The sequence below is a fragment of the Buceros rhinoceros genome, unplaced genomic scaffold (genome assembly GCF_000710305.1).
Source record: "Buceros rhinoceros silvestris isolate BGI_N320 unplaced genomic scaffold, ASM71030v1 scaffold23566, whole genome shotgun sequence".
Taxonomy (NCBI): Eukaryota; Metazoa; Chordata; class Aves; order Bucerotiformes; family Bucerotidae; genus Buceros; species Buceros rhinoceros.
The window spans coordinates 20260-43089 of record NW_010416129.1 but is presented as its reverse complement, the minus strand read 5'-3'; the positions used below and the strand labels follow the sequence as shown (position 1 = coordinate 43089).

Genomic DNA, 22830 nt, shown 5'->3' with positions numbered 1-22830 from the left:
TTGATGGGGAAAATTAAAATCTACCGTTTTCTAACTTTACAGCATTTCTAACAAAACAGAAGAGGAAAGTTCAGCATGTTCCTAGGTGCCAGACAAAAAACAAACACCACGATAATTTTGTGTATGCACTAATTCCCACAGCCATCTTAACTACTTTTTGTTTTCCTGAGCACTGGAGATGGTGACTATGCAACAGCACAAGCTGAAGCACTGGCAAAACAAACATTAACATTCAGGAAGATTCAAGAGTTAATTAACGACAACTCTGCCGTTTCAAAGACATTGCCAGGCACTTTATATGCCAAATTCAAATGCAAAGAACTTTCATACAAACCACTGTAATTCTGAAAACCCAAACAAACAATAGAGAAGACGGGCTGCTGAAAGCACTTGGCAGTACCCCTCTTTAGCTACTGTTTTTAACTTGGACATTTCTTTAATATCATGTGCGCTTCTGCAGTAGCTGTCTCCTGGGGTGCTCATCACCTGGCGCAGAAACCATGGTTGAAGTGGACGGGCTCGCTTGCTTACCCCAGGCATATATTCCATGAATATAGAGAGCGTTCTTTCTGGTGGATCTCTCAAGAAGCCATAATACTGAACAATTCTTTCATGCAGCAGATTTTTCAGCAACTGAATTTCACATTCAAGTGCATTTACTTCCTAAAGGTAAAACATAGGCAAGATTTATTATGCTTGACGTAGTACTAATGTTTTGATTTGGATTTTTTTAAAGCAGGACAGTATTTATATATTGAAGGGTTATGCAAACTAAGTAACAAAATACTCTTACAGCTTAAGTTTATACTTTAACATGAAAATACCACCATTAGACTGACGAAAGTAAAAAAAGCTATGGGTTTTCTATACATTGACTTTGGGATGATTTTGCTGTTATTTCATTGTTTCATTCTGAAGTTGTTTGTTTCAGACCACAGCAGACAACAATATGTGTATGAAGACTGTGATCATTACACAACATGTCACAAGCCTCCAACTGGGTAAAAAACAAACAAACAAAATCTTTAAATCTGTGTAGTGGAATAATTAGCATTAATTCTTAACTTTTCCAGGATCACAAGACTATAATTTAAAAATGCCTTTGAGAATCACTTAATATCGTAATAATAAGATACAGCAGAGAAAACCACTAACACATATGGTGCTTTCTCTAGAGCTATTTGAAATACTAAAAATTTTGCCAACAGGAAGTAAGATATTTTGAAACAGACTGTACAGTAAAGATGCTGGAAAAATACGAACCCATGAATTCAAATTTGGCTCGATTTCAAATTTTACTTAGAAGTCTTTCACCAGAACTTAATTTGATCCATCACAGACTGTTACTGACACCCTCATACTTCTGAGGTTACAAGGAAAACAGATTTTTTGACACTCAGAGGCACACATGACAAAATGTTATGGCAAGTGAGGTCACAAAACTGTTGCTACAAAAAAGACTACAGTATTTTATATTTAATGTTACCAAAGCATACATCAGTTGTTCAGTTACATTTGAAAGTAGTAGCAACAACAACTACACTAGAAATCTACAGCACAAATGATTCTTGGCTTTTTGCCTTGATCCTACATCACTAGTAGCAGCAACTATAGCTGGCAGCTGCTCAATTCTGCAATCATGCTTACACCCATCGCTTCCCCGGCCTTGCTCCCCACAGTGCAGAATGCAGTCCTAATGCAGGAAAAGTAATAATTCTCTTTCCACCCTGTAAAAAGCAGCAAGTACAGTTTGGGAAAAAAGAAATAGAAGATCTGGTGCTACTTTAAATAGTCTCTCTCCAATTGTCCAGTACTTAAAGAAGGACAAATTCAGTTTTAGAGAGAATAAACTGACAGTGACACTTGTGATCTTCAGAGAGAAATACGTCAAGCAACAGTAGCTGGCCCTCATACCCACAGTTTTACAAAAAAACCCCAACCAACCAAGCTAAAAAACCTCAGTCCAACAAATTGACCCAGAATTAAAAAAAAAAACCAAACCAAAACACTAAGAATCTTAAACTGTCTTCATAGCCAAACAAAATATCCTCAGGAATTTATTTTCAGGAACACTTAAATTAGAAAAGATTCTTCTGTTTGTAAATGGAACTTGGTTTAATTGCTATAAGCAATTATCTATTTCAGAGGCTGAAATTGCACCAAGTTATGTTCACTGCATAAGGATATGTCTAAAAATTAAAAAATGGTAGGTAACGTTAAAACCATGTAACAAACTAATTCTCTGTGGTACTCACGAAACAGGATTCCTAAGAAGGACATGAAAGCACAATGTTTAAAAACATCATCCTGTTCAAGAAGAGAAATGTCAGTCTACCGTAGAACACACCACTTCAGCAGAAGACCTTCACAAACTCTCTCTTTGGGGTCACTTACCTTGCTGGTTTCTGGACTATCAGGATCAAACTGGACTTGTTTAACAGCCAGTTCTCTTCCGGTATCAGCATCATAACATAGATACACTCTGCCAAATGCACCTTGTCCCAGCAGTTTACCAAGTCTCCAGTTAGTTGGAGCTCGTGGTGCTGAAAATAAGAGTATGTTTTGGTTTTCAAATGAGTTTGTTATTCAGTTGATCAAGAAAAACTGCAATACACAGAAAATAATTTTTTAAAAAGACTATGTTTTCCAACAACAGAGACTGCGTGCCCTAGACCTCCCCATATAAGTTACAAAAGTCAATGCAGCTTCCTGTAAGATGGAAAACATGAGCTACTTAAATTTACTCATAAAATAATTTGTGGTAGAGATAGACATATTTCATTAGCAACAGCTAATCTGAAAAACGGAAAGAACATGTTAAACATTTTCTTAAAAAAAATCGAGGCATGATTAAAATACACCAGCTACCGAAGCCATCAAAGCATGTTTGCTCCTGAAATGCCACCACAGATATAAAAAAGTACCACCTGATGTCTACAGTTTATCAGAAAACTTGACCAACATCTGCAAAAATAAATAGTAACTGCAACCTACATAAACTTTCTTGGGCCCTCAAGAGTCTAAGAAATCATCAAAAAGATTTTTACAGTGTTTTGTTATCACAGATGTAAATTCTGTGTGAAAATCTACGTGAAGGTTGGCACAGTAAGCAATGAAAAAACTGATGAGCATACAGTCTGGACCTTTTCCTATGACACAGCTAAAATCATACTACTCAATTGCCTATATTTTGATGACACACTTTGTTTTGATGTGGTATACTTGAAAAGCAGGAAAGTTTTACACAGTGCCTTAACTTACAGCGACTGGGTGGGCTGATGTCCATGACTGACAAGGTAGGATTGTCTATGTCACTTCCCCTTCTTCTCATTCGGTTATCTTCGTATTCTGGTGTAAAGATGCTGCTTCCGCTACTGGTGCTCAGTGAGTGATCAGTGGGACTGAAACTAACTGGTGATCGGAAGCTATTCCCCTGAGTCCTTCTGGCTCTTGGAAAAGTTTTACGACCTTCAATGATATACAAAGAATACTGTTACACTACAAAAATGACTGCTATACAATGTATGTATGCAAATACTTTATGACTTCCACATGACGTACTTCAAATCTTCCACAGCATATGATACGATGTAATGATCATGAAATTTACTGAATTAAATGGAAGAAAAAAAAATATTCACCACAGATGTACCTAAGGATTAGACAAACTAGTTTAAGTGACCAAAACTGGGACCAAATTCAGGAACTGCTCTAAAACGTAATTGACATGCTTCAGAAACAGCAGAGAGGAGACAGGAAAATGCCCTGCCTCTTTTAAGGTGTATATACCAAAATTCTGATAATTAGGGGAGTGAGAGAGATGTTTACATTCCAGTGGTGCCCAGGCTGGTGTCTTCACCCTGTAAACCAATGAGAACTGAATGCAGAGAAAGACCTACACATGGAATCAACAGGAAGAGCACATAAAAATACTAAAACAAATAAATAAAAAAACATACACAAACAACGCACAATTCAGAGATGGCTACAATCTCAGAATAAAAAAAAATGCATTGCTCTTCAGAAAGGTTAATTACCACCAGGTGACTAACACAATTCATGTCAATATATTTCTATTCTGTGAACATTTTTATGTCAGCCTGATGAAGTTTCATAGAAAGAAGAAGAATTTATAGAAATAGCTGAAGGAATCTCTGATTCATTAGGTATCACACTGGAGAGGGAGTTCCCAGGGACTGAAGAAGGAAGATAAATATATTTGAAAAAAATATATTTATAGAGATTTATAGACTAGTCTGGCTGATTCCAATTCCTAGAAAGATATGCAAACAAATTATTAAGCTAACTATTTATCTAAAAATCACTGAAGATAAGGTGATAAACCAGCAATAATAGTTTTGTCATGTGCAGCTAATCCAACTTCCCCATTTTGTGAAGATGTTCTCATAAGTTAATTATTTAAGTGTTGCATAGACCAACTTACTACGTAGAGTATGCCCAAGACAGATTCAGAGCAGTTATCAGTGATTTATCAAAGAGGAGGACAATTAAAGTGGACACCCACTGCCTTCAGCCCACTTCCATACACTATTTTAACTGATGATGTATCCAAATAGAACATAATTCACTGAAATATTGCAGATGACATCAAGCTAAGTGTGGCTGGAAATTCATTGAAAGATAAAAATCAAAATTCACAGGGATATTAGTAAGCTGGAGATGATTCAGAAATCAGTAAGCAAGTACAACATACACACTTAAAGAGAAATCAAAAGCAGAAACCACAAAGTGTAAAGTAATTGGCTGACTAAAAGTCACATAGAAAAGAATATGGGAACTACAACAGACCACAAACTGAACAGCAGTCAGTATGGTGATTATGAAAAAATGTAAAGTGTCATTCTGGAACGTATTAGCACGACTGCTACAGACCAAGTTATGGCTGTATCCTATGTAATACATAAAGCGGCCATGAGAAAAAGCCTCAGCTAGAGTATTCTATTGAGTTTTGGCCACTACAAGAATGGACAAGAGACCGGAAACAAAATAAAACAAACAAACAGCCTTGCAAAAATGCCTGAGGTTAGGCTTAAGGCTTGAAAGAGGAAAACTAAGGAGAGAAAGCAGGCATGTATGTGATGTAGTGTTATATATGGGTACTGACCTATTTTTCATGTGATACATTTGAGTAACTGGTTACTAGTTTAAATTTGCAGGAAAAATTCTTTAGAAGACAGAGAAAGGCAAGTGAAAAGATAAGCTCTCTTCTTTAGTTATGTAAAGAAAATTAGTATCTCTTCTCTTAAAGTGAATTGAGTGTTTACTTAACAGTCAGCGTGACAGATCTTTGCCTCTTTAATCTTGCCTTAGAGGAAGGGACTGGACCAAAGCTGCCTTGCAGTCCTTCAGTTTGGTATTTCTGTGAATTCTGTAACAGAATTCTATGTATTGCTGTGCTCATGCAAATGAAACCATCTGGTCCTTGGAGGAATCTCTTAACACTTCTCAACTAGTCTTGACACACCCTCAAGTCAGACAATCCTTCAGCTGCTCCTCCTCGTCCTCTCCTCTGGAAATTTAACAAGTTAAATTTACACCAGTGTTACTACAGTCCAAATCAGTTTTGTGGCCACATAAGCAGGTGCTGTCTTACATTCCAACAATATTTCTCCAGCCAATTGTTAATTCTCAGTTTAAATCACTGCTTTTCAACTTTACTCTTTCCATCCGAGAAACTTTAATAGGAACTCCACTGTATTGAGTGGGGGTTTTTCAGTTTGTTTGGATTTTTTTCCCAAGAGGAACAAGAAATGACAAACTGACATATCTACTTTGGGTAGAAAAGGGTCACAAAGGTCAAAAGCTTATACTGGATGACTCATGCCTGGGCAAAGATAGAGAACATTTTCATACCTGTGCATATGAGTCATGAATTCTGCAATCCGTAACTTTACCAGAGGTAAGACTGCTCAGCAGCTCTATCCACCATTAGAAGTTTAGCAAATGAGTTTGGGGAAAGAAGTTAAGCTTTCAATTTCTTCAGTATTTTCAATAAGATTTTACAATCTAAATTTTCTTCTTCACTTTTTGAGAAAAACAGATTAATAAAGTAGAACTCTTGCAGTATTCACACTTACCATCATTGTAGTCTTGTTGATGATATGAAATATGGTATCTTCGGGGATAAGTTCCCCCCTTTCCAAATTTCTCAAATATTGGGATATCATACTCTACTAGAAAATAAAATCATACATTTCACAATTTAAATTGTGACAAAAGCATACTAAATTAATCAGTTTGGTACTATAAACACAGGGGAATATATCAGAGAATGTTCCAAGTTGAAGCATCAGAGCAAAAAAGATGCCTCTTTTTCAAAAAAAATAAAGGGCAAAAAACCCAAAGCCTCAAATCTAACAAATCACAAGAACTAAAAGGACATTCAGCCAAAAGTTCCAAAGGATCAGGAATTCAATAGCTCACATGGTTTATAACTCTTGCTTTAAAGAACAGAGGACTGCAGCATGTTAAAAACAATTAATTGGTAGAAACTACAACAAAGAATAAAAGATGCATAAACATGAAAAACATGTGAATTACTGAAACACATTCAATAGGTCCTCTTTGAAAAATTACTGAAGGAGAAAAGCATTCATAAGATAAAGGGAGAATTCTGACATGCATAAATAACTGATATAGAAGATAACTACATACAATGGGAGTAAATGGTCAACAGTTCCACACAAATCTGGGCTATAACTCATGCAGTTATAATGATGCATGAATTCTCTGGACAGAACAATGAATGTGAGGTGACAAAATCATTTTGAGAAGTAAAACTAGCAGAAGAATTTCAGAAAACCCTTAAGTGTCTACATGACTGGATCTTAAAACGGCAGATGAAATTCAGTGTGGCTTGTGTAAAAGTTTGATGGGGAGTTCCAATAAAGCAGCAGTTGAACTCTCTGCATTAGCTAAGAAGCAAATTAAATGCTATAAATCATTAAGAGATACCGAACAAAGTTCTGATCTACTCCATTTCAAAGGATTTAGTAAAACTGGAAAAGATTTAGAAGCACAGAGATGATCAAAGATACAAAATTGCTTCTCCCTAAGGAATGTAGGCCTCCATAGACTGGAAAAGCAACAGCTCAAAGGGAGACATAAAAAGCTCTATGAAAAAGAAACCAAAAAAATATCACAAGGGGCATACTTCTTCATAAGACACAGTAAATTGCACACTTCTTATTACAACATCCTGTTGATACTCAAAAAGTTTATACAAGTTGAAATAGAGACTGGAAAAGATTGTGGAAGGAAAAAAAAAAAATCAAACCATCGAATCACAGAAGAGCATCTTGCATTTGCAGAACCTTTAAGCTATACGGGACTAAGAATATACTCTGAGGAACGAATCCAGAGGCTCCTCTATAGAAGCCTGGTACTGGTTCTGGCAAAGCAAAGACATCTAGTCTTTTGGTCTACAAATGCACATTTTTTTCTGACTCTATATGCTATTCTATTTTGTTACATATCAAATCATGAGAACAAATATTGATTATGAAATTAATGGTTGTTAAAATACCAGAGCATCCCACAGGAAAAGAGCAGGAAAAACATTGCAAAATTATCTTGTTAGAGAAGTAACTGTAATAAACAAACACAAATAAACTAGATCAAGATTACCAAAGGCAAATAAATTCCTGACATTTCTAACTTTTTTGATATTTACCCCGCCACCTAAATGCTTCTTATACATAGTTTAAGTTTCTTTTAAAAGTGTTACAATCTGCCAAGCACTTTATAATCCTTAAAAAAAAATTCTGTAGTGAGGCAGAACCACAAGAGACACTTCAAAGACCTTTCAAGGTTACCCACTGCACTTCATATCCTGAGCCATGCACAGTAACTTGGATTCAAGCCAGAATATCGTATGAAAACAACATAAGTGGTGATGATTAATTTATAGGCACAGCACACAGCTCTCCTTCATCCTTTCGGTTACAGAAGTCATGAGTACTTCAAAGTGCTCCTCATTTCACACAGGAGGAAATGAAGGCTCCATGTACTGCTTTTGGCTGGGTTATAGTTAATTTTCTTCACAGTAGCTGGTATGGGGCTGTGTTTTGGAATTGCGACCCAAACAGTGTTGATAACACGGATGTTTTAGTTACTGCTGAGCAGTGCCTGCACAGTCAAGGCTTTTTTTGTTTCTCACACCACCCCACCCGCGAATAGGCTCAGATGCACAAGACGTTGGGAACAGACACAGCTGGGAAAGCTGACCCCGACTGACCAAAGCAATATCCCACACCGTATGACATATCACTCAGCATAGAAAGCTGGGAGAAAGAAGGGGGAAAGGAGGACTGTCAGAATGATGACATTTGTCTTCCTAGGTAACCATTAGGTGTGATGAATTCCTGCTTTTCCAGGATAAACACCTGCCTGCTGATGGCAAGTAGTGAATGAATTCCTTATTTTGCTTTGCTTGTGTGCACCATTTCTTCTTGACCTCTTAAACTCTATCTCAACTGAGTTTTCTCACTTTTAACCCTTCCAATTCTCTCCTCCATCCTACCGTTGGGGAGTGAGCGAGCAGCTGAGTGGTGCTTAGCTGCCTACTGGGGTTAAACCACAAAACTCCAAAATTAAATAAATTAACCAAGGTTATGCACCTTAGAGAAGGATATTACAGTCCAGTTTAACAAACTGGACTGCATGCCCCTATCCACTGCAATATTTTGTTCTTTTCAGAGAAGCATCCAAGATACACTATGCAAGCTAACAGTGTTATTACAGTAATTGAGAGGATCTTATATTTCATTATATCTTTTACCACGTGCATTTGGATTGGATTTTGTTGCTTTGTTATCTCCTACCGTACTAAGTTTGTGCAATACAACACCTCAATACGAATTTCCCTTCTAAGCCCTATTATTTGCAAAAGGAAGAGCTCTGGAAAGCCGGTATCACCAGTGATTTTTGCCTACCTGAGAATTCCTGATGATTATCTGGATAGCTCTGTGCTCTTGGCATCCGAGATTTGGGATAGTTGTCTCTGAAAATATAAAAGCATACAGCACCTAAAACCTGCTGTTGATATAGTAGTACTGAAACTTTTAACCTTACTGTCTCACAAGTCGTTATGACTGATGAAAAGTTATTGCTATATAGGTCGCTGCACCAGTTTACAAACATGGAACCCAATTTTCAAAATCGTATCTAATAAATATCAATGACAACTCAAGATCAGTAACAGTGGAAAAGCTTGCTCCTTGAGCTTAACGCAGTCAGAAAGCATCAGATTGTTAATGAGCAACAATATTAGTAAAAATGTGAATTATCACACATAAAGCCACAAAGGAGCACTAATGTTTAACATCTTCATGGCTAAATGCAAAGGTTTAAAGACTGGCACAATCTCTTATACAGCCTACGAAAACTCGAGGAAAATTAACCAAAGTAATGTCGAACATTTCAACATCTTAAAATATTTGCTCTTCTCTCCATTAATGTCACAGGATTAAAAGAATGGTTTTATTTAATTATAGAATGATGAAGAGTTTTCTGGTTCTTACACGATCACATTGTTTCTTACCTACAGTTGGTATGTAACTCCCAGCCACCAAAAGGAATGGATGGGATTGCCAGTCAGAGCAACCGATTAGTCTATTTCCATAAACATACCAAAATAATGTCCTCCTTTTTCTGGGAAGAATTTCTCTAATGGGTAATAGAAGTTAAATGGAGACACAAAACCTACATCTTTGTAGGAAGCATTTGAATGAGGGGGAACAAAAAAAGAAAGGAAAACAAACTAAGTAGAGGTGACAAATGAAGTAAATAAACCACCAAAAGAAGTTTAATTAATTAACATTAATTAAGATTGCATTGTTTCCCCTTCTTTCACTCACCTCTATCCTAGGAAATCTAGATTTGACAATTTGGTAGGATTTCTATCAAATGCAGCTGTATGTTTTTAACCTATCACACCTCAACCACAAAATACTTTTCACATCTATCGTTTTCTTGCTTGTGAAATTAACTAAACTAAATTTACTAACTAAATTAACTACACTAAAAAATTTGTTAGGCTAAATGTACTTCTGTCCTCAAATCACATACTCTCAAATGAAACAGCACCATGGAGTGGTGCATAGATCTGATTAATTGCCACAGCCAATGACTTTCAACTTTCTACCTTTCTACCAATTAAATACTTAATTAGCAGTATTATTTGTATAGCAATTCTAAACAAATGAGTAGTCAATCTATGCAACGTATGACCCAAGGTTATTTGCCTGACCAACCATAAGCCAACAGGAGTACATTCTGTTTGGCTTACCTGGCAGCTGAGAAACTGTGGACAGTGATTCTTTCAAAATACATAAATCTCTTAACAGGTCAATCAAAACAGATCTCCAGACCCACCACAGTACACGCTGTTTCTTGCTAACTGACAGGTTTAAAAAAGAAAGATAAACGGAAAGTCTGCAATAGGAAAAAGGGGAGAGGAATGGACAGTGATTGCAAACGAATGGAGGGGGTTGTCTGTTGAAGCCTTTAAAAGATTGTACCCTCTTACACTGGGTACCCTCTACCTTGGAAAAGGGAAGCTTACTTCATATAGCAGTACCTACGAAATATAAACTTGATGGGGTGGCTCATTGCCAGGGAATATACTTCACAAATACCTAAGAGTGGCAAAGTTTAGTAAAAAACTTCAGTACATTTCGTAGGACCTGAAGTCCAAATTTTTGTGTTTCAAATGCAAATTAAAAGAAAGGCCACTTCTATCTTCCATGCATTAGTAAGCAGTTAAGTTTCAATAAGCTTTTCTAAATGTTCTGTAACTTACATAGGAATTTCTGGAAGAATTTCAGTAATAGCTGTTGCTGGAGAATTATTATATGTTACAAATGATACATTATCCAATCTAATAAAGATAAATAATGAATGTAAGTAATTTTTACCCATCTAAAGGGCTGTCAAGTGAGGGACAGCTTCCTGAGCCAGAGTTTTCTGGACTGCTCAAAGACAATGGATCCAGCATCTAATAAATAACAAACAGAGAAAGACCAATAAGTTCAAGGGTTTTTTTTTTAAATATTTGAAGATTTCTGCTTTGAAATGCCTAATAAAAACCAAATCCAAACCAAAAGTATTAATTACTAGAGGAAAAAGTTAGCTGCTATAGTTGAACCTGCATTGCATTCTGCAATCCTGAAGGAACTCCGTCATTTTTCTTGCACCTAACTAGAATATAGTTAAGGTATTTAATTCTCTATCATGCTTTGTACATACAAGTTGTACTGCTACATTTTTCCAGGATACACCATTGTCTCTTACAATTATAGCAGTATCTGCATGAAACTATCTTAATGGCGTAACAAAACTAAGGCCTTTGAAGGATAAAAAGCTGGGATAGTTTAAAAATAAATGTGGATTTTGTTATCACCAAATCAAATTCTCACATATGACACAGATTGTGATGAATAAAATTTCTATGATCTCTGTGGTGGCTTAAGTTTGGCCAACAAGCTGTCACAGAAAACAGGTGAAATCAAATACTGTGAAAAGCTTTAAGACACTTATCTCTAGTTAGGACTCCAAGTGAGTTACACAGATACTAGAATAAGAGAAAACAGAAGGAGAAAGAAGAGTGCATGAAATTTACAAACACTCTCCCTTTTCACCCAAACAAAAATTCTATTTCAAATAAACTTTCATGTGAAACTTGAGTTTACAAAAACATCAGACAGATTCCTGCCCCACCGCCCCAACCCTTCTGGCAACCTAATAATCAATACTATGAGCTGTGTGAAATCTGCCCATGTATCAGGCTGAAGAACTCATAAAACTGACTATCTAGGCCAGACTTGTTAATGAAAACAACCACCAATCATCAACACTTTGACTGTTTCTTGTGCTCTAACCCAGAGAAAAAGAAATGGATTGAAAAAGAAATGGAATAAGAGTGTTATCTTGATCACCAGCTATTTCTATTGGTTGACATTCATTTTGTTTCTCCCGTACTACCACCCTTTATGTCCTAAGTTTAATGACAGGCAAACATCGTTCTCTTTTGCAGTAAAGGAACCTGAAATGTCTTACAGATTTATTTTTCAGGAGAAGGGGAAAAAGAATCTAAATTTTGAATTATTGAACGCGACAATGTTAGCAGCGTGCCTTTCAAAAACAGAGTGGAAAGACTTGTTGTCTTAAGATTAGCTCCTTCCTAAAATGAAGTTTGTTTTGGTGTATTATATAACCTCTATTACTTTCTATGAATTGGGTACAGTCTTTTGCTGTAAATTAAGAAGCTCCCCCTCCAATTTTTATGGCCCATGCTGCATCTTAAAGATCAGGGCACATCCTTTGCCAAGCACCAGTCAAGGACTTAAAGAAATACTGTTCGGAGAGTTATTTTGCACTTGACACTTAAATGAACTTCTATTGGGGAAGACAATGTTTACTACAGGTTCAGCAATTATACTCCTCTTCTCTTATGCTGAACAGCGGGTCCTGAAAGGGAAAAAACCCGTCTGCTGCCACATTACTACCTCTATAACTTAAGGCAGCACGGTCCAACTGTCAGACCATGGCCCACTTTGATCCAACCCACCATCTCCTCTGTTCAGAAAGTGTGTGGTTGGCTGTCGGAGTGGGACTAGCTGTGATCAGGCAGATCAACAGGAGAGCAGCACAGAGCACTCCTAAATCCCTTCTTGTCTTTGTGGGACAGACTGTCACAAATGTAGGCAGCATGGTCAGCACTTGTCAAGTGAGATAGCAACTCAGGGGGAAGGGAGCAAACAGAGGTGAGTTCCCCACACCCCAATCTGGCCATTGAGGCTGCTCACGTTGAACTAATCAGGCTTCCTATGAAAGTAAATTTCCTGTAATTAAACACTGCTGACATCTAACACAGCAACGCGTGCATGACAGTTTACAAGTTTCTTGAATGCTCTGGAGTGCAAGGACATCCTAGGCCTCAGAGATCATCTGTCTGTCTGACCAATCAATGGCCAAAAATCACTTTGCCAGGCCAAAAGTAACCATTTCACTGAATGAATCCAGGCCTGGGCTGGATCTGACCATGTGGCTACGATAATGAATAGCACCCTGGTCTGGAAATTAGGAGATTCAGTCCCTATTCCCAGCTCAGTTATTAAAATTGTGCAACAAATTGCACAATCTCTTTGCCTCTATTTTTATTCTATCATCTGTCTCTCATTTAGTCAGCTCATAAAAAACATTGCCTCTTGCCATTTGTGAATACAGTGCCAATGTCAACAAGAATTTGAAGCGATTTGGGAACATAGCATTATCTTTTTTTTCTCCTTAAAATATCTTTCTCCATTGCCAATTCTGTTAGCTATTACCTTTCTTCATCTTTTCCTGCTGTTTTTAAGGGCAATTTTGATATTTGATAGAGCACAGAATTTCCATTCATGTTAAGTGTGCTGATATTCCACACCAATAATGCAGGTGAATAATGAGAACAAAATAGCAAATGTTTGTGATCCTCACACAAAAATGTGACTGCGGGAAGTATTTCAGAGCTTATTTATGCCAGGCCCATCACCATCCCCTTGCCTCTGTACCAACACAGTATCAACAGAGTCCAAATAATTCTGACAAACTCTTCTTTAAATCTTCCTTTAATTACCTGGCAAAGTTGTGAAACTGGTCTGCTTACATATCCTTCTCATTAAAATAAAGGGGTTTGTGCTTTCTAAGGTAGACATCTCTTGCTGTAATTTGTATCTATCACTACCTCACTCAACTATCACGGAAATCAAGAATATTCTCTCTCTCCTTGTAGGAACATATTTACATGACCAGACTTACAGAGAAATAAAACAAGTTCTACAAGACTAAACAACCACAATTATTTTGACCCTTCTCACAGGATTTCTAGTGTTGTCATCGTTTATTTAGCTGCTCTAAGAATTCCATACCCTTCTTGAACAGCAGTACTTCAAAAACCAACCTAACAAAAACTTTAATTTTAATAAATAACGCACATACCTGATCCATACTTTCTGGAATGAATTCACCTTCACTGTTGATACTGGTGAAGGACCCATTTCGGGCCACCTGATGCAGCTCATCTGGAATGTATCCTGGGGGAGGTGAACTCCTATCACGAGTATTAGAACCTTTTGAAAGAAAAGGACTAGTCAGAGTCTCTTCACTAACCCAGAATCCAGGGGCTATATTCGAATGCTTCATAGGCACTGGGCCTGCCTGGATCATTTCCTGCACTAGAAAATTCCTAAATGCCTAAATACAAGACTTACATAAAGCATTTAAAATGCAGGAGTTACAAAAAAGTTGAAGCAGAGTTGCCTCAATGGCATTAAAAAGAATTTTCATGATATAGGAACAGAAAAATAATTTGCCCACACGTCTAGCTGGGTAAAATTTCTTCTTTTGAAACCAAATAAAAATCCAAACCCTTCCACCCGTGTCAAGTAATCCTTTCCAACTCTTGAAAATTTCAGGTTTTCTTTATAGAATATTAGGTTTGCAAGAACATGATCACCTCTGTTCATAATAAATGCATAATAAACTAAACTGTCTGAACAATTACTCATTAAACCTTTTAGTTCCATAATTACATTTGGAAGTTAACATCACACCAACTTTAACACATGAAAAAGCAAAAAAGGTCGTATCAATGTTAAAATAAGTATCTTAAACAGATGATCACAGAGTAAGATTTAAAAAAATACATGGGAGTCCTAAATTGAGCAAGGAAACACACTGCCATAAATGCAACCAGATTTTTCAGTAACTCATTCTTGTATCTGAAAATAAAGGTGAGTACTAACATCAACTTTTTAGGGTACTCACCTCAAATAATTCTACATAGATTTATTTATTTGTGATTTTTTGTGGTTAATTTTCTGTATTATGTATATTTAGACACCGTTGACTTAGAATTTAAAATATACTCCCAAGTGCAAACTCTCTAGTAGATGAGTAAGAGAAATTCAAACAGCCTGCATTGAGAGCAAGATCTTTATGAAGAGAACATTACAAAACTGAAGTTTTTACAATTAAAGCTATTGAAATACGTAGCTTACCTATTACAGACAGTCGCCTTTTCCTGTCTGTTACAGCAAACACTGTATTATCTAAATCTTCCAGTGATGGCAAGGGTTCCACGTTATTTACACTGGGTGACTGGAATGCATATGTATTACAAACTACAGTTATTTCTTCTTTCTCCAGACAATTAAAATACTTTGTAAACTTCATAGGCTTTGTGCAGCATATTCCTTTTTTCAAGCAGTCAAAAAGCAGCTTGCCGATTAAAATTAATCTATTTTAGTAGCTCATTCTTAATATTTAAAAATCATTTTCAATATGTACTAGTATATAAATCCTATCAATATGAGGACTGTGACATGTTAGATAATACCAAAATAACTCAGCATTTAGCCAGTAGTCTAATGCCACTGACTGCTACAACAATTTAACTTGCCACAAAGGAGCATCACCAACATATGACTCAAAGAACAGCTTCGAATAACTACAGTTCTTTAAATTCTGTTTCAGCTTCTCAAATCTGTATCACATCATCATTTCTTACCACCATAGGGAAGGCAAACAAAAAAAAAGGAAGAAAAATCTAGGAAAAAGTTAAAATCGAGTCGATACAAAACATGAATAGATGCTTCAAGTGAACTGAAGAAGCAATCAGTAATATTTTCAATTAGAAAAATATCATCTTTAAGAAAAGATACAAATATATATAATACATATGAAAACCGAGAAAAAAGACATTTAGCATGTCAACTCGTACCTGTGTATTTCCATGTATTACAAGCAATATCTTGAGACTCTTCATATGAACACTACGGTCAAGCAGTTCAACAGCTTTGTCCAGGTCATCCTGTGTCGTTAATGGAATTACAAGCTACAAAAAAAGCAAAAAAAAATTAAAAAGATGCCTTAAACACAACACAAAAAGAAATGAAGAAGTCCAGCACAAAGAAACAAATAAGCTAATGGTCTTTCTTTTCATTCCAAACAACTTAAAAATAAAAGGTATTAAATGATGACTAAGGTAGCATCACAACGTCTCATGTTCAACCTTAACTATTCCTCCAGATGCCTTCAATAGGCACAGCATGGTGGAACAAGTTTAGACAATGAAGGAAAAACCATTTCACATATGTACAACTTAATATCCCACAAGCTTCAGAGAAACATGTCCAACAGTGTCAATGAAATTACTTGTAATTGTCTAGATTAATGCAACTCTGTAAGACAAATAAAAATAAGCCACATTTTATATAGCATAAAGCACATTTTTATGTCTCACAATATTAAAACTGTATTTGTTTGAAGTTGCATCAGTAGCAGAATTTCTCCATTGAAAAAACAGAATTTGCTAAGGATGTGTATTCAGCACAACGTGATCCGCTTGGAACAGCTGTAGTCCTCACTAGAATCTTACTTGGATCTAATTAATTAGAATTAACTTGGCATACATGTACCTTCAGAACAGAAAAAGTTACGCCATTAAATTGCACTTGAGATCGGAGTTCTATAATGATTAAATTGGGCTCATGTTTCAGGGGTGTAAATCACAACTTCTGTTTATAACAAAGGAACAACTCAATACAGACTTTTAAAAATCTGTTCTACTTGTAAACAGCCTCAGTCAGTGATGTTTAAATACAACATCAGTTGAAATACAATGCGTTTATAAAAAAAAAAATGGGAATGAGGGAGGAAGGTCTTGATAACAAATGAGCATACTTTTCATCTTACGTTGCAGTTTTAACGCATATGACAGATTATTACCATAACATTTCTAGAAGGTGATGGGATGATTTGCTAACTAGTGCAGAAGCTGACAAGCAGAAAAACTGCTCAAATGCCTTAAAAATCTATCAGAGGGAGAAGTGAGGCTAAAGCATCATGAATGGCTATTTCTTCTGCCCTTCCTAATCTCCAAAAGCCTTTTATTGGAATTCTTTATTTTGAGGATGTTTTACCAAAGTACCTGGCAAGGCAGTGAGCAACCGACAAACAGCAGTTACAGCCGTTTTCTTCTGCAAAGATGCAGATTAGGTACAAAAATTATGTTGTGCATAACCCAGCACACAAATAATCCTCCATCACTTTGCTGACTCAAGCCAAAAAGCAGAAGTAACTGCTAGGAATGATATTGCACCTGTAAATACATTTCTTATTAATAATTCCATCTCTACTTCTACAAGAAAGCTGGGAGTAATATTGATCAGGCATAAGTAGCCTGACAGCGGTAGCACTCTTCCCAAGAAACCTTTGCGAACTAGCAACAGTTAAGCCTAGTTCTCCAGTTGAAACATTTCTAAATGCAGCATTCTAGCTATTACCTGACAAGATTAATCTTTAAAGAAAAAAAGGGTACAAGAAAGGATAAATGTTATTTCAAATTTACGAACAAGACAAAGAGACAAGACAAGAACAAGACAAGCTCAAAGAGATAAAGACTTTCCCAAAGTCACACAACAGGACTGTGGCAGAGCAGGGAGACAATTTACCCATTCCCAATCAAGTATGAGACATAATTCATTAAGAAACAATTCTCCTCATAAAACATTTCATGCATCTCTTGCCCATCCTAATTTAGACAAGGCTTATGTATCTGAGAACACACACATCAGAAATCTGGGGTTTTGTCACGGGAGTAAGTTTCATCACAGGAGTGGGTCTCACTGCTTACAAGACCAAATTTCAGCCTTAAAATAATCAATGTATAAGTCACCGAGAATTTAGAAGACACGGAATATTACCTCATTATTGCTGTAATGTAAATCCATAGTCTGTCCAAAAGCCACTTTAGCTTTAGCTGCAAGATCTTCAAGTTTAACAGGCCTTGGTAACTGCAGGATCCTGAAACACAATTTAAGTTACATTGAACTTTTTTCTATTATTTACAAAAATCTGGCAACTCATTACTTAACAACAATCTTAAAAATTATTACTAAAACGGCTAAAGATGCTATGCTTTAATCACTTTCCTCCACATTTTGAGTCATTAAAAAAAGAGCGGAAAAAAAAACAGTGAAAGTTATAAGGGATATCATGCATAAAATTTGATCTCATTATGACTATTTTACTGGCTTGCATATGGCTCAAGTTAATGCTTTACATGTCTCCATTCCAGAGGCAAATTCTTAGAAACTTCTAAAATCCTCTACTTCAGAAAACTAAGACACTGGAGTACCGCAGGCTGAGAAGCATAAGCATTAGAAAGGAATTACTCTTAAATTCCCCAGTTTTTGGAAATTCAAAAGACTATCTGATCTGAGGAAGGTAATTAAATTTCACCATCTTTATCATCAAGAGTTACACACTCAGACTGCTGCGTCTATCACTAACTGTGCTTCAGGCATACTCCTGTAAGAGTGGAGCAGCTGTAGGCCAACAACTCAAATTTTCTTTTAGCTCAATGTCTCAAACCAAATAGCACAAAATGCTTGTAACTGACCTTTTACTATAGAAAACTATTGTATTATTTGAGAAACACCACCATTAAACAAGAAAAGATTTTAGAAGTGACTAAGCTAGTGAGGTACATTCAATTCACATTCAAAAAAGAAAGAGCACTCAAATTTTGAGGTAAAAAAATTAGCAAAGGGTAACTGTTTTATCAGCATTTCAGTTGGTACATTGGCTAGGAAACAGTATTGCTTACTGGAATGAGGCTAGAAGCTAGGTCACTTCCAATCAAAAACTATTTTGAAAAAAAAAGCTTTTCAACTCTCACTATAGTTTACAGATTGTAACAAGCCTGGAACTCTGCCCATCTCATTCCACACTCCTTCGCAGAGAGTGCCACACTCACTACTGAAAGAAATGCTGACATCACTTCTCCCTTCCACTTCCCTTTTTAAAATCTAGTGAAAAGCCATTGCATAACTTACTTTTCTTGCATAATTTAATTATTTTATTTTTAGATCTACATGCTCAGGCAACAAAAGTATTATAACTCACGCCGACCTCTGAGCCTGGGCCGCCCAGTACCTCTGGGCAAGCAGGCTCAAGTTACTTGGGACAGTCCAAAACAGAGGTAGGCTCATCAGCACAAAAGCTTGGGAAAGGTATTTTTCCACACGCTCACTTTATGGTTGTATTCATAATGAATTGATTAACTTAGTCCACTGTGAAAGTGAATTAAGATAAACTGCAAAAATGCACTGTCGATGCAGATTGGCAGCGAGTAAACAGTTCTTTGTTTTATATTCACACTACCACTTATTTCACAAGAAATTGCTGGGTAGAAGGGTCCTCAGTTTTCAAAGCTTTTGAAAAGACTGATTTCCTCCAAATTACCTAAAGCACTCAACCATTACTGATGCCCTGTTACACGTAATGTTCAGAAACATGATAGAAACGAGCTGAATAATGTTAATACCTAGAGAACTTCCTGCTGTTTTAGTACCCCATGTAAAGAGAGAGCACGTATTGCCATCAGGACGGATACTTACTGTCCTGAAGCAGCACAGGTTCCATTCTGAAACATTTTTTAATTAAGGAATTTACCATTCCTATTGACAAATAGGATATTACTGCCTATTTCATTAAGTCTTCTCAAAGATCTTATTCTAGAACCATCTCTCTCTGTAGGTATAATGAAGGTTTATGCTTTTAGAAAGAGACAAACAGGCAAAATGAGTTGTTGTCCTGGTTTGAGCTGAAACTTCCTTGTTTTGGGAAATGGACAAATAGAATTATTCCATGCAAATACGATAATTCCGCATTTAATTGGTTAAGGGAGTCAGGTGAAACGTTACGTCGGAAGCCTTTAAAAGCAGCAGGCAGGGGGTGGATCTCTCTCTTGGGCTTCCGGACAGCGGCACGAAGAGAGGACTCCCACGAATCTGCTCTGCCAAGGGACCAAGCCTAAACCAGGCCTGCTAGGCCCGACCTGCAGATCGACCAGGCCTGGCCTGAAACTGAAGACTACAGACTCTGAACTGTTTTGCCATGAGTCCTGTCCCGTCTGAATCGGGTGAGAATATTCGAATTCCCTGGCTGCTTTTGTGCCGAGAGCTTTTCTGCTTTAAAATCTGTCCGCGGGGTTTCTCCCCCCCATATCACAACCATATCTGCACAGAATTGTCAGCTGACTTCTGTAAAAGCCTTTGAGCAGTCATCAGAACATAGATACATAGAGGTGGATGTTTGTATACTTTAAGCATGTACATCATTCACCTCTCATACACAAAATCAAAAGAAATTTCAACTGATTATTCGGAATTATCAACGAAAACAATCTAATAAAAGTCTAATAAACATTCCCATTACGGTTCTCAGACTGCTTCCTCCAAAGTACAATTCAATATTGAGCTTTAAGATCTAGGCTTCTCCCTCTGAGTGTTACAGCAACGATATATTACCATGCATTTATTGCGCACATGTTGCAAAAAAAAAAAATTATTTGCTGGTCTATTCATATTTGAGACACATGCTAACGATCTAAGTAATTGTTCTAGACTATAAACATCCATCTGAAGGGTAAACAAATGAAGGATATTACATGGGACATAGCTACAGCAAGATAATTTTGCATTTTCTGTATACTCAGACCCCATATTTTCAACATATTTTCTCCTTAAATTGTGATCATATCAAAGTTAAATGTAAGCTCAAACCAAGTACACTCAGATATGTGAAACACTGTCCGTTGAGAATTCACTATAGGAATGCAACAAAACTCTATAAATAAAAGTCAAGACTGTCCCCTATGTTCCCACCTTACCTTTTTTCACCTCGATGTTCAAATTTGACTCTAACATCATTCTGTAAGAAAGAAGATAAAAGTACCACTATTAGTTTGTTACTTACTACCTCCTTTAATGAAGGCCATGAAATCCCATTCAATATTTCTACATCAGAAGTAAAATCCTTAAGCAGTCCACACTAACTTTCTGTCCTCTCCAACATACCAAACATTTTAACAAGCTACTTCTGCTGAGATATCTGATAGAGGCTTAAAGTGTATAAAAAAATATTCTGAAGTAAAACAAATGTTTCTGTAAGTAAAGACAGTCTTTTCTATCAATATATTTTAATATTATAACAGATTCGTGAAATCAAATTTCATGTGGAACTGATTACCAAAGAATTCTCTACCATGAACAGGCAGGCAGATTTATCTACCATAACAGGTTTTTATATACACTTTGGAGCTGAGTGTTCCAGGTTTAAGAAACATACCTTGTTTCATAAATATTAACATAGAAACCCACACATGCAATTAAGCCAGAATTCATGCAATCAATTTCCCCAATAGCAAAGACACCTGTAAATATCTGCAGTTACAGGGAAATAAAATTGTTTTGCAAAATTGTAATTTTAAGAATCATATTGTATTAGCAGCTATTGCAGGAAAAAAATTATGCCTTCGGCCATGGAGATTATATCCAAACAATAATGCTGTATATTCCAAAAGAATTTGTTGATTCAGCGATTACTTTCAAAATTCACAAATTTAAACAATATGACAAACATGCATTTCCCCCTCACCACTACCATTGACACCATTTACATTCAGAAATGGCTCAACTATTTTTCCTCTAGCTTTCTAAACATGTATTATATTCAAATAATTTGGGTTCATATGTGCACTTTCTACAATGTCTAAAGTCACTGCTCAGAATGAGTCATGTGACACTAGCAAAGCCCCGGTGTTATACACTGAACTCTTCACTTTTAAAGCACAGAATGAAAAAGATGTAGCCAGTGGTTTCCGACAACTGAAGAGCCAACTATATTCAAATACTTCAACAGGTTAAAACAATACTGAATTAACTGACGTTTCATGAAATACTGGACTATCAATTAAACAAACAGAGTTAACTCAACAGGGCTATTGCAACAATTTGGGTAACAATCTACACCCTCTCCTCACCTAATCTCTCCATATAGTAGTTTCAATCTATCAACTAGGTATCTGCAGAAAAAAACCCACAGCTGTTAAGAACTCACATTTCCAGCATATGAACAAACAAACAAACAAAAAAAATCAAGGTCAGAGACACAGTAAAGAAGCTTGAGTATGTTTCAGCTGCGTACTGACATTCTTTACGTATTATGTATTCTTTAGTATAATATGGCTGACAAATAGGCAATCTAATACACCTATAAAATTCATTCCAAAGCAGCATTCCAAGTGAGAGATACTAGCGCACTCGATAATTTAACATAGTCTAGTACCAATCAAATAATAATAAAAATAAATCTACAAAGTGTCAAAACACGCTATAATCTTCAATTTATCAGCATCAGAGTCATTTAAGCACACAATATAATCTGGTCTGAAATGACACCATTTCATTTTGCTGCTAAATTAAGAACGTGAACAAAGAAAATGGCAGTACACGTGGGAGACCAACAGCTCATTCTGGTATGCTCACTGGGCTAGCAAGAAAAATGATTATAGAAGTCACAGCAGGACATTCTGTGTTCAATAGGTTAGTAAGGATATTAAAGATTACCTGTTTTTTAGGTGAAGATGATTTTGGTTTTCCTGTTTCTTGCTGAGGCAACACAGGACGACTGGCCTTGTGAAGCACAGCCAAATCCTGCATGATTGAATTCAAAGCTTGCTGCTCATCTGCTCAGAGAAAAAGACCAGATAAGAGAAGTGTAAAGGACTGTTCCATTTGAAGTGCATTACTGTCTCCTTTCACAGTTAAGCAGACATTATTCTAAAATCTAAATGCACACATTACAACACACAACTGCCAAATTAAAAAAAATTACTGCCACGTTGCAAGCATTTTTATTTTATTTATTATTAACAGTGTTTAAGGAAATAAATAGCTTAATCACTAAACACATTTAAATAGC

General features: G+C 36.4%; 1 protein-coding gene across 1 annotated transcript in view; it reads right to left on the bottom strand.

Moving 5' to 3' along the window:
• Positions 1-22568, bottom strand: part of MAP3K2 (mitogen-activated protein kinase kinase kinase 2) — a 26915-nt gene extending 4347 nt beyond the window's left edge. Inside the window, exons 1-12 of the mRNA XM_010137706.1 lie at positions 22476-22568; positions 20738-20778; positions 17766-17865; positions 15782-15895; positions 15060-15159; positions 13999-14129; positions 10938-11017; positions 8955-9022; positions 6099-6194; positions 3262-3468; positions 2395-2543; positions 532-663 (exon numbers count right to left, since the gene is read on the bottom strand). Of these exons, the coding sequence (XP_010136008.1) occupies positions 532-663; positions 2395-2543; positions 3262-3468; positions 6099-6194; positions 8955-9022; positions 10938-11017; positions 13999-14129; positions 15060-15159; positions 15782-15895; positions 17766-17865; positions 20738-20778; positions 22476-22568 (1311 nt within the window). The remainder of the gene's footprint in view (positions 1-531; positions 664-2394; positions 2544-3261; positions 3469-6098; positions 6195-8954; positions 9023-10937; positions 11018-13998; positions 14130-15059; positions 15160-15781; positions 15896-17765; positions 17866-20737; positions 20779-22475) is intronic.
• Positions 22569-22830: the final 262 nt, after the last annotated feature.